Here is a 15,867-nt window from a genome sequence, read left to right on the forward strand (position 1 = left end):
TGTGTGTGTGTGTGTGTGTGTGTGTGTGGTGCGCGCAACCAGAAATGGGGTGGGGGGTGGTGGGTGCTGGTGAAGCCCTCCCCTGCAGGCTCTTAGCAATCTGGGATGCTCTGGTTGGCGGCCCATCCAGCATCTGGCAACCAGTGACATCACTGATTGCCAGGAGCTGGGCAGGATGCCGGCCAGAGCATCCCAGGGTGCTAAGAGCTGTCCTAAGAGATGTGTATGACCCTTGACCAGAAAGGGGGTGGCAGACACACTGCAAACATTTTGCAGCAGAGTGGACATGCTGCTCACCCTGCCGCACCCACGTGACCCAAACTCAGGCCCTTCTCACGGTGCCCTATTTTACGGACAGCCCTGGGCATACCTCACCAATAGAATCCCAGAGAGATATAAGGAACCATCAAGTGATTCAGTGTGCCAGAAAACACTGAAACTTAGAACATTAAAGCCCAACTCCAGCCAGAAATTATTTTAGTTTTAAGTAGAGTGCGTAAAAGTCAGACCTTCCATCAATTTATTTTTTTGCTATCTGTGCTGTCACCGGGGACATTCACCCTCACTGTTCCAGTGGCACCAAGATGAGAAATGAGAGGGTGTACGTGTTCCTTGGTTAAAAAAAAATAAATGCAGAGTGTAAAAAAAAAAAAGGACAGTATTCTTACCCTTCCCTAATCAGCTACTTGGCTAGAGCTGGTCTTTAATTTTGAATGGAGTTAGCATTTATATTCCCATGTTATTTGAAGAAAAAACATTTTATACATTGCCTACAGTAATAAGCCACCATCTTTATTTGGATGTTTACTGCATCTGTTACAGCTGAACAAGGAACACAGTAGCGTAACATAGTGAATATGGCAATATAATGAGTATGTAAAAATAAATGTAGATACATTGCTGAAAAAAATCTTAAATGGTTAGTAGTAGTACACTTAGTACACTTTGAATACACTTAGTAAATACTGGGGATTTTGATGGCCTTGCAAAGTTCTGAGCTCTTTTCCCCCCAACCAGGAGACTTAATCCTCCATCCTCATTCTCTTGAAAGAAACCCTGTCATTCATTTTAACAACAATCTTCCAATCAGATGATATGTCCACTTAATGTATTTTATACATATTATTTATCTGTAAAAGCCTCCCATGTGTAGACATCCAAAAGCCCTGAGACCGCTACTGGGCGCCTCCATTTAAGATGTCATTTCAGCAGCCCCAGCACTATTATTCAAGTGACACTCTATAGTATTCCCCTTCACTCCTTCCCCCAGATGCTACAATAAAGGTTATGTAGGGAGCTGCAGAGGAGCTGGACCAGCACATATAGTAATGAAACACTCCTGGAAGAATAGAGGGTTACGACATGCAAGGAGACAGGGAATCAACACACTGTGGAGTGTCAATTTCCTAGCAAGTGCAGAGGCATATTGCAAGCCAATAAAAATCATAGCTCAGTGGTTCAATGGCTCCAGAAGCTGGCAGGACTGAGACCTCAACTTTACCAATAGACGTCCCATCAGTTTGAAAGAAACTTGTAGTAAGAGAAATATGGAGGCTGCCATTACTAGCTTTAGAATGCTAGTTTGCAGGCTGTCTCTGGCTTCAAAACTTATATGTGGGCAGGCATGAAGGTTAGAAAAACAACTACTGATTTGCATGGTTGCTCCAGGTCATTGCCTCATAAAGTACTGAAGCATATTGGCCAAGTAACTAGTTTTCTCAGAAGTGAGAAATGGCAGCCTTTCTATCCTCTTACCAGTGGCGTAACAACCGGGGGGCGGGGCGCTTGCCCCGGGCCCAGGCAGGACTGAGAGGGGGGGGGGCGGAAAAAAATTTCTGCCCCGGGCGCCCATAACTCTGGTTACGCCACTGCCTCTTACTACAGTTTTAACACATCCAGTGGGTGATGGATCTTACCACCAACTAGCTGACTGGCTAAAAGTGCCTTTGAGTGGATTGATGAAGCTGATGATATTTATTAATAAAGTTTAATCATGTCATATATGGGACTTCAATGTGCCAGACAAAGCCAAAAATATTACAAATGTATTCATCTCTATTACACTAAATGTTAAAAACAACATATGGTATATCGCAGTTACAGTATATATCGTATATATTATTGACTAATATTTACATTTGTTTGATGATCTGAAACAATAAAGTGTGACAAACGTGCAAAACAATGAAAAATCAGGAAGGGGGCCAACACTTTTTTACACAACCGTATATTGCGTGGTCATCAGATGTAAATGTATCTATAAACAGTGCTGAAATATACCTGCCTGATTTTTAATTATAATTTTTAACAGTTTTTGTACAACAAATTATACATTTTGAATATATTTGGCTTTGTCTGGCACCTTAAAAAGGTCCCATACATGAGATGCCTGTACTTGTATGGGTGAGGTGCCTTGATATAGATATTTATGAATCAAAAGCTTTGATGATATTGCAATGGTAAAAGCAAAATAAAAGATGCTAGAGCTTCTTTTGCCATTCAGGTGGTGGAGCGGACTCCTTGGATTGCCAACAGCTCTACAGCGGTCAAGGAGGTGTAATCATTACTGTCAGCTCTGCTGGATGGAGAATAAGCTTCCCAAAGGTGCGTGTACCCTTCGGCACGTTGACATTTCTATAAGACAGTAATTAAATTTGGAAAATTTTATTAAAGATGAACTCCGGGCAGATCTAAAATCCAAAATGTGGATTAAAAAAAAAAAATCATTAAAGGAGAACTATGGGGTCAGGGCTTTTCCCCATAGTTCTCCTTAGGGTAACGGGAGGACACAAACTAGCGTCCTCCTGTTACCCTAAGCTCAGTATACTGCGAGCTGCAGCTCGCGGTATACTGAGACGCCGCACCCGGAGCGGATCCCGACATCAATGTCGAGATCCGCCCTGCTGCGTGAGTGACAGCTGGCTCTGCCTATCTAGAGGCAGAGCCAGCTGTACCCGCCCCCTCCCCCGTCCGTTCCGCCAGTCAGCGCTGGTGGATCGGAGCGGGGAATCCAGCCCCTCCCCTGTCACGGCAGAGAGCCGTGACAGGATCGAGAGGTGAGCGAACGCCGGTATGTGTTCGCTCACCTCCCGATCTACTGAGCCGACCTGTGACAGTCTCATTGTCACAGGTCGGCTAGAACTATGAGGTGAGTGAAAAGCACTCACCTCATAGTTCTCCTTTAACTGCATTTTTGTAAATGCAAGTAGCGTAAGTACCTGAATATGTCTTGGTATCAGCCTCTTACAATTCCTGTACAGAATGGGAAAGAGAAGGAAAGGACTGGGAGCCAATTAGGGGTGCGGAATGCAAAATGTGCTAAAAAGGAACCAAGAAGGAAAAGAGCAGAGAGGTGACCTTATCACTCTGCTGCTGCTCCATTACACTCCAGTCAATAGGCCGGGAGTGAGGATAAAAATTGTGTCACTGTGTGGTAGGGCTGTGTAAATCTCAGGATTGGGTAGAAAGAAATAAAATACTTGGTTTTCAGGTAAAACAGCTCTTGTATACATATTTAATTTATTTAGCCGTTTTCCTGGATTTCAGCTTTTTTCCTTTCCTAGTATTAAGATTTAGTCTTGCAAAACATTATATATACAGTAGGTGTATATCTATATGGATATTTGTCTATATATATATAAGAGAGAAGGAGTGAGAGAAGGAGTGAGAGAAGGAGTGAGAGAAGGAGTGAGAGAAGGAGTGAGAGAAAGTGAGAAGTAGAGAGAGAAGTGAAAGCAAGATGGGAGATTGAGAGGGAGAGAGAGAGTTCTGCCTGACTTGAATGATGCCTGCTTCACCCACTTCCTTCCCAGGTCTTCCTTGACCCTCCCACCAGCCTGGTTGGACAGTGAAAGGAGAAGCAGCACAGTGATCTCTGTCACTTTGCTTTCTCCTCCTATCAGCATGCTTCTTGTCCGCACATGTACTGCTTCTTCCTCTCACATTCCAACACTGCTGTACTTCCAAAGGCTGATTACAGTTCAGATTCAGCTACGTACACTGCTCGCATTTAAAAACTATATTTACTGATGTATACATTATTACAGAGCAGCATTCATTAGTATCTTTTATATCTGCCCGTAGTTCAGCTTCAAAAACATTGAAATGACTTCTGAAATAACATTAACCTGTCAAAGCTTATATTAGATTTTTGTGATTGGGTTTACATCTGCGTGTCATTTGTTTGCAGTGTGAATACACAGAGCACAGGGTGACTTTCCATTGCTGGAGTTTTATTAATCTAGCTGAAAAGCATTTTGAACTGAACAGATGTTGAACTTGACCGGTGCACTTTAGGTGTCAGCATATGAGCTAATGCCCAGTGACACTCTTAATAGTAATGAGCATACCTTGTACAGCAGGAAGGTCCCGGGTATGATGGCACAAAACAGCAACAGTATGCCCTCAGCTGTGATTATTCTGTTCTTTGTAGCCTCTCCGACATTAAAAAAGAGGTAGACTGGAGAATCTGCAATGTAGAGGGTATCAGCTTAAAGACAACACAAGACACAAATTATATTTCACTTTAAGGACGATGTTGAGGCGAATCAACCACTTGGTTCTTCTATCTCTCTGAGACCCCAATGGTGAGGTTTTGAAGATACAGTAAATCCCAACATATGGTCTACAAATTATCAAAACAGACCAGAAGTAAACCCTTGTTTTATCACATACCCTTTCTACTGAAGTATATCAAGGGAAGGCTGAAAACAGATGAGGAATGGCCCTTAGTAAGAGTTGAGTAAGGCCTTGTTCACACCAAATGCAGAGCAGATCCGGTCAGGTTTCTGCACACGCACGCTAGTCTTTTAGATGCGTTTTGGAAGCATTTTTGACGCGTTCCCGGGCTCTTTTTGTTTATTTTTAGTTTAAAATGGGCTTTCAGTAAGTTCCAGGCATTTGCATGCGTTTTTGATGCGTTTCAGAGCAGATCCAGAGCAGGTAAAATAGGGCCTGCTGCAGTTTTTTCTCCTGCTCTGGATCTGCTCTGCAACTGCACGCTGCAATGTGAACTGGAGCAAAAAATACCATTGGAATACATTAGACGCATTTTTGATCTGGTCTGCACCTGCTCTGCGCTTGGTGTGAACAAGCCTTAAAGGTTTAAGGAAGACAAGATGGACCATACCCTTGCAAAATTACTGCCAGAGAGGGCTGCATATCTAAAGAGAAGACAGAGGGATAAATGGGGTGAAGAGTTTCCATTGTATCTCACCGGAAAAGATTATTTGGCCATCCCATCTAGTGCTCACTCATACCACCATGGTAATTATATGTGTGTTATGAAGCAATTATACCAAGCGGGGTAGTGATCAAAAAATAAACAGAATTTATTAGGGACACTTCGTACACATGTGTTTGTTCCAAAATACAACTTACCAATTAATAAAATGACACTAAACTCAAGAGTTAATTCTTTAAAAATGCATTCAAGTATCTTAACTATTAACCTCCCTGGCGGTCTGATTATTCCGTATTTTAGCAACCCTAAGCGATACATTGTTTTTCATGAAAATATGTTGTTTTACATTGTAGGCCTGTGATTCTTAGTAAATCTTAGGAATAACTCACCTAAATCTGTCCAAACAAGAGTCCGATAGACATCCCGAGTATGATAAAGTTTGAAAAACTAAATCATAAATTATAATACAACAAATAATTAGAAAGAAATTACACAAAACAATAATATAATAATAATACATTTAATTAAATAATGTATTGAAACAAAAAAACACTGACATCTGTCCAAGCAAGGGTGCAATATTACTTCAGTAAACATCTCGGGTATGGTAAACTTTGAAAAACGGGACAGCACAAAGTCCAACGTTACAATGGGGACAATGGAACCTGGTCTCTTTTTGGATTTTTTTGCCGCTGTTGTCGCGCTTCGAACAACACACCACGCACAGCCTTGTAGGTGCTGACTTTCTCTCTGTTGGTGGGATGTAGTCCATGAAGTGATGACCAGTCAGGCGTTCTGGGTTGACAACGCCAACAGCACGACGTCCAGATCTACTCACTGATGGCGTTTGGTGGGTCAAAAAAGATTGGTTCTGAAATGTTCCAGATGAAGCCTGCATGCAGCACAGGCTTGTAACTTTGTTTTTTTAGCAGAACGTAGGCATTCCACAAGCATTGCTCAAGAAGATGCCTGAAGATCTTCTTATAATATTTCTTCTGCTGTTTCCGCATTGCTGGGCAGAAGGTCATGGCTTGGTCGGCTCTGTCGATACCTCCCATGGTGGTATTGTAGTCTATTACTACTTGCGGCTTCATGATGTCTCTCGCACCTTTCATGTGTACCATAGCAGTGGAGGCATTATGCGCAGTACTCATTAGGCACATATCTTTTTTGTCTCGCCATCGCAGTGCCATCATTTTGCCTTTCTGCCAGGCAACTATTTCTCCAGCCTCCAGCTTCTTCTTGCCAAACACTGGCGGCAGGTCACGTCGGTTAGCCATAACGGTTTCATAGGCATCCGTTTTGTGTTGCAAAAGGAACTCATACAGTTCTGGGGATGTGTAAAAGTTGTCCGTTGTTACACAATATCTCTGATTCAGCAATGGCTCCATGAGTGAGAGAACGGAAGATTTTGCCATTCCATAGCTACTGTATTTCGGGTCGAATTTGGTTCCTTTTCCAGTGTATATCACTGAGTTCCAAATATAGCCAGATGACGATTCGCATAGCATATAGGTTTTATAGGTCCAAATCGTGCTCTCTTGGATGCTATATATTGATTCCAGCTGAGCCTTCCCTTGTAGGCCATTAGACTTTCATCTATGGTGAGGTCTCTTTCTGGCACATAGGTTTGTTGGAAATTCCTCACAATCATCTGGGATACCTTACACATTGGTTTTCAGTTTTGGGGCGGGATGAGTGGCTCCGTCGAATTCCTCATTGTCCGCAAAGTGTAAAAACTACATGATGAGGGTAAACCTATACTCCGACATGACCGTGCCAAAGAATGGTGTGGCAAGTATTTTATTGGTTGTCCAATACCACTTCTGCAGAGGTTTCCCACCACTCCCTGAAGAATTATTAGGCCCAGAAACTTCCAGATGTCATCTCTGGTCACTGGTTCCCACTTTCTGTTTCGGGAAAACTTCCGCTGCAGAGTAGCTGATTGTTGCTCATTGTACCGGTTGGTCTCGGTAACAATTTCATCAATAACCTCATTGGTCAGAAATAATTTTAGGTAGGCCAAGGGGTTGTCATGTTCCACATCTACCTTCCTACCAGATGCTCCAGTAAATGGGAATCTTGGGGGCGCTGCGTGATCTGTACCACAATCAATAGGGCACAAAGTTCGCACATCACTAAGCTCGGTCGCAGAATCCACGCTTTTGTCACTTTCAGTGTCTGACGACGAACTTCCCCACGCATGGCTGTCGCTCAATTCAATAAGTGATTCCACATCACTATCGCTATTTTCAAGCTGCTCAAAAACCGCTTTTGACCTCAGCGGACGCTTGTTTGATACCATGGACGCTCTCAAGTTTTCCAGGCAAATAGAATAGTAAAAGTGCAGGCAGAACACTGGTAATATCTCTAGGGACAAAGCTGAGGTGATAGAATTTGTTACAGTAACGTAATAGCACTGTTTTCAATGTATTACAATGTATTCTGTATGTATTGGGTGCTTTTACATGTGAATTTCCCGCCGGATCCGCCTCCCTACGACGCTGACGCTAGCGTACGCTGGAGACAGACGCCAGCATCGGGCGAAGAAGACGCTGCGGGGATCGTGGAACGAGGTGAGTGTGAATTCAGGGTATTCCCGAGTGTGGCTCAGGGTTACTGCTCCTGGTCAGGAAATGTAACCTCGAGCCACGCTCAGGAATACCGCCAGGGAGGTTAACAGAAATGTATCTTCTTTGTGTATCACTCGGCTGTAGATCCTCCAATCATCTCTGAATTGGTGCTGACACTGTCCTTCCTTCTGGAGGGTAGCTACTAATGTTCTCCATGGCCCCTGTGTGTGTTGTATTTTAGCCACGGCTCCAAGCTCACTCCCATGAAGGACTACAATCTAGATACAAATTAGTAAACTAAATGTAGGATTAAAGTCTGTCTTGGGAGCGAGCTGTGTAGATCTGAGGACTGGATAGACAATAATACCCCTAAAACAACTCCCTTATAATTATTTCATCTGTGTATTTAGCTGTTTGACTGGAGTTCAGGTTTTAAAAAAAAAAAAAAAAAAGAGGAAGTGAGGGCCAAGTTCAGGGCAAAGTTAGTTCGCTCAGCACCACACCTTATGTGTCTTGTTTTGGACTCACCTTTCACTCTCAGGTAGGTTCCACAGGAACCGTAGGTCATATTATTCACAGTCAACTGGCACTTATATAAGCCATTCTGATTCTTGCGTACGTTCTTGATCTGCAGATCCTTTGTACGGTCCATTAAGGAACTTACGTTTGTATACAGCCAAGTGTTATTTTCTGATCTGTCCACTACTTTCTGGTACAGAAACCAGGTGATCTCCACCTTCTCTTCAGGTTCGCTCATAAAGTTACATACAATTGTTGTATCATCGCCTGGATTGACAGTGATGGAGGTTGGTACTGACAGCATCTCCAAACCATGAGATGGAATCACTGGGAAAGAAAAACAGCCATAGATCAGCATCAAAAGGTTCTTAGAAGAGGCATGTCAAAATGGGTTTTCTGAGCCACGGGTGGCCATCACACTGCTTCTTTGTGGTCCTTAGCTTGTTGATAATACATGTTCTTATGCTAGTAAAATTCACATGTCCCTACATCATTTTCAAGTACGTTTCGTACATCTATCTATATCTATACTAATACACATACAGTATACCCACACAAAAGAAAGGTGATATCCAGTAGGTCTTATTGGACATGACAAGAGCAATGAAGAGAAAGCCAATGCGTTTTCTGGGGCCTGAAAGAGTTGCATGGGTCGCCAGTCAAGCTGCCCAGCAACCTATACTAGCACAACTTTTATTTTTTCATTTTGCAATCTGTTGTCCAGTTTTCTACTCAATTATTTTCTACTCTACTGCCAGCATCCAAGCCTTAATGAAGGAAAGTTTTAAGCCACCAAAACAGGTTGGCTCTCCTATGACCTTTTGTTCTTTAAAGCCTAACAGACGCACATTAGACCTGTGGAGCTCTCATCCTATCTACACTATTTAAACAAGTCCAGGGATCCCCAAAAGATAGCCTCAGTTGACATGGGGCTACCTCACAAATGTGAATTTCAAGCCTTACCCTTTATACCTTTGGGTCCAGCTCTCTATCAACATGTCTGTGATATCAGCATTCTATCCAAGATAAACATCTTGGCGCTTCACACAGAATTAATAATGCAGCAAAGGTTATTGTAGGCACTCAAGGGCTTCCATAGGAGGATGATATAGTAACTTTAGAAAGGGTTGTGACTCGCAAAAACATCAGTGCAGTACAGGTTGTATATACGTTTAATCCTTGTTTTCTATGGAAGCCGTTTACATGCTAACCTTTTACTCTATCTATCTATCTATTTATATAATGTATATACAGGTATATCCAGGCTACGAACAAGATAGGGACTGTATCTTTGTTGTTAAGTTGAATTTGTATGCAAGTTGGAAGAGGTAAAACAAATTTTTTGGAAAGCATAGGGAAGGGTTTACCCGCTGTAAAGTTTGTTTTGCTGTATGTGCCCCTGTTCAGAAAACTTCACCTCACTTTCTTTCCCTGTGACAATTGGATATGGACAATTTTGGTTAGTCGTGGAAACAAGGATTGGTTATAAATCTTCAGTGGAGACACCTTTTTCCAATGATCACTCTTACAGGAGTGAATTTCCCTTCCTAGGGGTAGATTTCCTTTCACTTCCTGTTGTCTTAAGGACAGGAAGTGAGATTAAATCTTTCTAATGAGGAGACAGACAGCAGTAAAAACCTCACAGCAACCCGGAAGAAGAGGTGGGCACCCCTCATCTGCATGTCTAACAAGAGCCAACTTCCTGTAATGTACATACAGTACTACAAACCAGACCCAAAAAGGGGGGCACTCCTCGTCAGCACAAGCGTGGTAGCATTCCAACTACCCCTAATAGCCTCCGTTTGTAAGTAGGAGTTACGGGGGGGCGGCGTTGCTGTTTTGCCTAGGGCAGCAGCATTTGTAAATACACCGCTGTATACACACACACACTAAATTCCTAAGCTGGTATTCCTAGCATGCCTGCAGGCAACAAGATTCAGACTTGACTTTAGGCATAATTATTGTTTTGTCTAATTTAACATCTACTTATTGTAATTAAAGAACTGGCACGGCAGGTTGAGCAAGCTAGACTAGTCCCCTCTGGACATAAGGTATATATATTGTAACAAGGACACTCGACTGTAGTCAGGAAATTCAGGTAAAACACAGCTTTATTAAAGGGCAAACACAAAAGGTCTGTTTCCATCAACAGGGTAGACCTCCCCTGTTACACAAGAAGAGCCAACATTCTCATAATCAGCTTTTCTTCTAACAATCCACTTATCTTCAGGATATACTGTACAGTCCTTAGTAGCTTTCCTCAGCTTTCTCAGCACACCTCCATGTGATACTCACACTGCTCTACCAGCAGTGTGTCCAACAGGTCCTAGGATCACCGACCTTTCCAACCTCTCCCAGCCTCCCCTGGCTGTTCCATGTGCGTCCAGCACGCACACAAGTCTGCTGGTGTCCATGTGCCTCCTGCACACACACAACTCCAGCACAACTCTCTCACACTGAGCTCTGGGCTGGCTTCTTAAGGAGGCTGCTCTCAGCCACCTGATCAGCCCAGGCTGATCATTAGCAACACCTGGGCCCAGGACTGGAGACTCCTCCCACCCAGAGCTCTAAGAAATCTCCAGAGCTTCAGATCCCAGCTACAATTCTGAAAACCTGGAGGAATCTAAAAGGCCAGGTTCTTCCTTATAAAATTATTTACTTTCTGGAACCTATCAGCCTATTTGGCTAGGTGGAGAGATCCGTGACAGCAGGAGAACCAGCATAGCATGCACTGCACCATAGAAGGACGTCACCAGACTCCTCCCCCCTTCCTTTCGTTAGCCTATGGAGCCACTCGGGGAAGGGGGGAGGAGTCAGGTGACGTCATGGACATCCCGGAAGACCCGGAAGCCGGCGGAGAGGTGAGTTAACGATCAAAAAAAATGTAATCGATAAAAAAAATTAACGATTAATCGAGGAATTAAGCGTTAATTTCCGCAGCCCTACATTAAAGAAAAAAGAAGAAATCTTCCAAATGAAGATTTAGTAAATTGGAATCTCTGATGACTGAACCAAATGACGATTTATTAGTTATAAACAGAAAGCTGGTTGAATGATGGCCATGATTTAATTGTAAATTCACAAAGTTATAATGTGCTCAGAAAGAATAGAAAAGAAAAAGGTCATAGGATATGAAAAGGCCCAGCAATGAATTAAGATGTCCCTTAAGACGGTGACAGCGTGGGATCTATACAGGTAAATATACGCGGTTATGGTAATAATTCTATTGTACTTATTGGAGTTTGTTATAAGACACTGCCGCAGTTCAAATGCTGCTACAAAATTGCAAAGGCACCAAGAAGAAAGGCAGTCAACAGTGACCAACAGTATAGTAAGATTTGAGTTGGCATTCAAAACGTGTTAGACAAGGGAGTTCTATAGACTCTAGATACAAACAAACTATGAATGCGAACGAGGAACTTTAGGAAAGCAAAGTTCAAACAATTCAAAGAAGCATTTGTCTAGACTGGTAATGTGTATTATTAAATAAGCAAACTGAATGGGTATTAAATATATACTTTAGACAAATACCGCAAGAAGAACAAATCCTTTGGGAACAAAACCTCTAGGAATAAAAGAAAACCAAAAACAGCAGAACAGAAACATTTTGGATACGATAAGGCAGAAATGAAAATCATTTAAATAACTAAAATAATTTTTTTTATTCATTAAATAAAATGAATTGCAATACACACTTAACAAAAAAAAATCAACAGGAAAACAGGTTTCCAATTATATAAAACTCCCCACCCCACATTTCATAAAGACTGTAGCTCCTTTCAGACTGTATCTGTCTACCCTGTATTGGCACTTTTGATCCATTAAAGTATTCTATGAGCAAGTAAGTATTTGGCATTTTGCACAGTAGAGTAGGGAATGGCCAAAGAGTTAATTTGGCCAGTTGGCTTGCTTCAACATGTACAAGAAGTCCACATACATCCAACTTACATACGACTCCTACTTACAAACGTAGGCTATTACTGTACAGCAGGGGTAGTTGTAATGCTATCGCGCTCGTGCCAACGAGGAGTGCCCGCCTTTTTGGTTCTGGTTTGTAGTACTGTACGTACATTACAGGAAGTTGGCTCTTGTAAGACGTGCAGACGAGGGATGTCCACCTCTTCTTCTGGGTCACTGTGAGGGTTTTACTGCGGTCTGTATCCTCATTAGAAAGATTTAATCTCACTACCTGTCCTTGGGACAACAGGAAGTCAGAGGAAATCTAACCCTAGGAAGGGAAATTCACTCCTGTTAGAGTTATCATGGGAAAAAGATGTCTCCACGGAAGCTTTATCAACAATCCGTGTTTCCACGACAACCCACAATTTTCAAAATCCAATTGTCACATGGACAGAAAGTAAGGCGAAATCTTGTGAACAGGGGCACACACAGCAGAACAAAACTACATGGGGTAAACCCTTTTCTCTGCTATCCAAAGCAAAACTATTTTGGCTGGAGTTACACTTAAAAAATTTACCTGTTCCAACTTACATACAAATTCAACTTAACAACAAACCTAGAGTCCCTATCTTGTTTGTAACCCGAGGACTGCCTGCATTGCAATATATGCGAACCATTTGCTAGACATATGTAGGTGTGTATAGCAGTGTGCAGAGGGTTAATCCATAATTTGCATAGTATTAAACTGATATATACTTTTTGTTTTTAGTATTAGTAGACTGGAAAATCTCAACCATCAGTCATCTGAGTTTACTTTGCACCACCCATTGTCTCTTGGGATTTAGAGAATGATGAACTCTATTCCCAGGTGTTTCCTGTTCCTCTTTCTGTGATAATCTACCCACAGAGAGACAATAAAGATAAAGTAGGACTCCAGTGAAAACCTTTTCTTTAGGTACATAAAAGAGTGAGGCCGTGTGCTCTTTTTGATGTGGAAAATACCACATTATGGCCACTAGATGGAGCTGAGGCCCATAGGAAATAAGTATATATTGCCTGTGATCTTCAGCTCCATCTAGTGGCCATACTGCAGTATTTTTCTCATTCACTCTACTCTTCAGGAACGAATAACAATTGACCTAGTGAGCAAATAGCCTAATAACACTCGATTTTTTTTAACAGTTGCACAAAATAAATGTTCATGCAGCTTTGCAGGAAGAATAGCCCTGCTGATTTTTTTAAAATATACACCTCTAACTATTGTGTCTTTGTAATATGTAGAAAGAAACACTATTTTTAGGGATGCACCGATACTCGTACTAGCCCAAATGATCCGGTGCCTAGCTCAATACCCAAATTTCCGGTATCAGGAAGCCAGGCAGCGAGTCATTACATGCTGCCCGTCTTCCTGATTGGCCGGGAAGCTGGCTCCATGCTCCCTTGTCACTTGGTGTAATGACTCGCCACCTAGCTTCCTGATTGGCCATCTTCCCGACCAATGAGGAATCCGGACGGTGAGTCATTACCCGCACTACCGGCTTCCTGATTGGCCAGAAAGCCAGCTTCATGCTCCCTCATCACAATCAAAAATCAAATCACAATCAAAAAGCCGGGCGCCGTCTAATGACTCGCCGACTGGCTTCCTGATTGGTCGAGAAGCTGGTGGCGAGTCACCTGGTGACGAGGAAGCATGGAGACGACTTTACGGCTAATCAGGAAGCCAGGTGGCAAGTCATTACACACAGCCTGGCTTCCTTAATGGGACTTCCGGTATCAGTATTCGGTATCGGTGAGTACCGGAAAGAAAAAGGTACTCAATACCGATAAACAGGTATCAGTGCAACCCAACTATTTTTTGTAATTTAATTATTTGTTTAGCTTCAGGTACATTTTCCACCCTGCAACACCCTAATGCCCTCCGAATTAGCTAACAAAAGCTGCATGAACGACTCCTTCAGGCAGTATGGCAGATGGCATATGATTGATGAGGACTGATTTTTCACTACAAGTAATCCATAAGCCAAAGTGTGTTGGGCTCTCAACACGTCTCCTTCATCTGGGCTTGTGTGCTGGCAGTGAATTCAGATTTGTTCTGGACAACAAGACGAATTGCATGAGATCCATGTCACCAAACTGACAGCCTGTCAGTTTGGTGACCCAGATCTCAGGCTATTTTGAGTCCCTAAAACACATTGTGGGGAATTTATCAAAAGAGGAGCAGGCAGAATCTGGAGCAGTTGCCCATTGCAACCAATCAGCTGCTTTCTTCAGTTTGTTCAGTTAAGGTTTGAAAATGAAAGAGAAAATCGGATTGGTTGCCATGCACATCTGCTCCAGATTTTGTCTGCTCCAGTTTTGATAAATTCCCTTCATATTTTTGATTTCTTGTCATGAAAAATAATATTATTACTGGACTAAATCAAGCTTTGTGGCACCCTCATCCTTCTAATGCTTATGAGAGAATATGGGGGCTGTGATGGCTGTCCCGTCTTTGTAAAAAATGCTAGTTATTAGGCTGGCAGGCTGATCCTCTGTCATCGGTACTTTCTGAGTTGCTGATCCAGAAGCAGTATGCAGATCAGAAGTTTTTGTTTCATTGCCACTTATGGTTGTCCCTGGTTATCGAGCCAAAAAGTACTGAAGATGGAGGAATCTGACTACCTGGCAGCAATGGCAGCCACCATATGTCTCTGCTAAGTATGTTTTAAATGGACGCAGAACCAGAACCAAATCAAACACAGAACCAGCATATATCACATCTGTAATTTGAAGGATAGGTAAGCAGTCCCAGAGATAACCTGATAAGGATTTTAACCCTTTTCTACTCCATCCAAAACAAGCAAAACACTTTTGGCTTTACATACACTTTAAGTGCCCATTAAGATCCTAGTGTCCTGGTGTGTCATGCTAACCGGAACCGGAACTCCATACATGTTCCTAGGCAATAACTAAGAAAGTACTGATACAACTGGATCATCATGATAGCCTGGGTGCAAGTATTTTGTGAAGCCAAAGTCAGCAATGGTAGGTTTCCTTCAATGATGTGCTAATATCCCGTTACTGCCCCCGGTAGGTATTATAGCATGCTGCAGCTGTCAGGATGTGCTGGGATATGTAGTTCCCTAACAGCTAGGGAATCAGTCACTCGCCTGCTACCATCATTCATATCATCTTTTATGGAATATAACCCTTTGGCTAGGTTCACACCTAGGCGACTCCTGACTGCGCGGCAATCCGCACGGTTTTGTGCACGATTGCCGCGCGGTTGGGAGTCGCCAATGTGTGAACCGATCGCACTGTGGGTGCCATTATTTTCTAATGGCACCCCAGTCGCGCAGGGCGAGTCGTGTGTCGCAAAAAAAGGTACTTGTACCTTTTTTTAGCGATTGCCGCGCGGATGTCACCCGATTGAAATCAATGGGTCCGTGTGGCAATCGCTGTGTGCACTAGAGCGTCTTGGGTGTTGTGCGATGTAGTGCAGGTGTGAACCTAGCCTTTAAGCCCCAGGTGCTCAATGTGTGGCACGTGTGACCCTTTGCCACTTATTGTGTGGCAAAGCCAGCTGTAATGACAATGATTACTAGCAGTCTCCAGTCTCTGACTGTCTCTTGCAGCATGACTCCAGTCTTCACCCACTCTTGCAGCATGTCTTCATTCTCCGACAAAACCTTGCAGTTTGTCATTATATATATA

At 42.8% G+C, this 15,867-nt stretch overlaps 1 protein-coding gene across 1 annotated transcript in view; it reads right to left on the bottom strand.

The window, feature by feature from the left end:
- CD79A (CD79a molecule) overlaps positions 1-15,867 on the bottom strand; it is a 27,240-nt gene that overhangs the window by 6,880 nt on the left and 4,493 nt on the right. The window contains exons 2-3 of the mRNA XM_018554772.1: positions 8,284-8,601; positions 4,350-4,468 (exon numbers count right to left, since the gene is read on the bottom strand). Coding sequence (XP_018410274.1) covers positions 4,350-4,468; positions 8,284-8,601 — 437 coding nt within the window. The remainder of the gene's footprint in view (positions 1-4,349; positions 4,469-8,283; positions 8,602-15,867) is intronic.

The sequence above is a fragment of the Nanorana parkeri genome, unplaced genomic scaffold (assembly GCF_000935625.1).
Source record: "Nanorana parkeri isolate BGI_ZX_2015 unplaced genomic scaffold, ASM93562v1 scaffold173, whole genome shotgun sequence".
Classification (NCBI taxonomy): Eukaryota; Metazoa; Chordata; class Amphibia; order Anura; family Dicroglossidae; genus Nanorana; species Nanorana parkeri.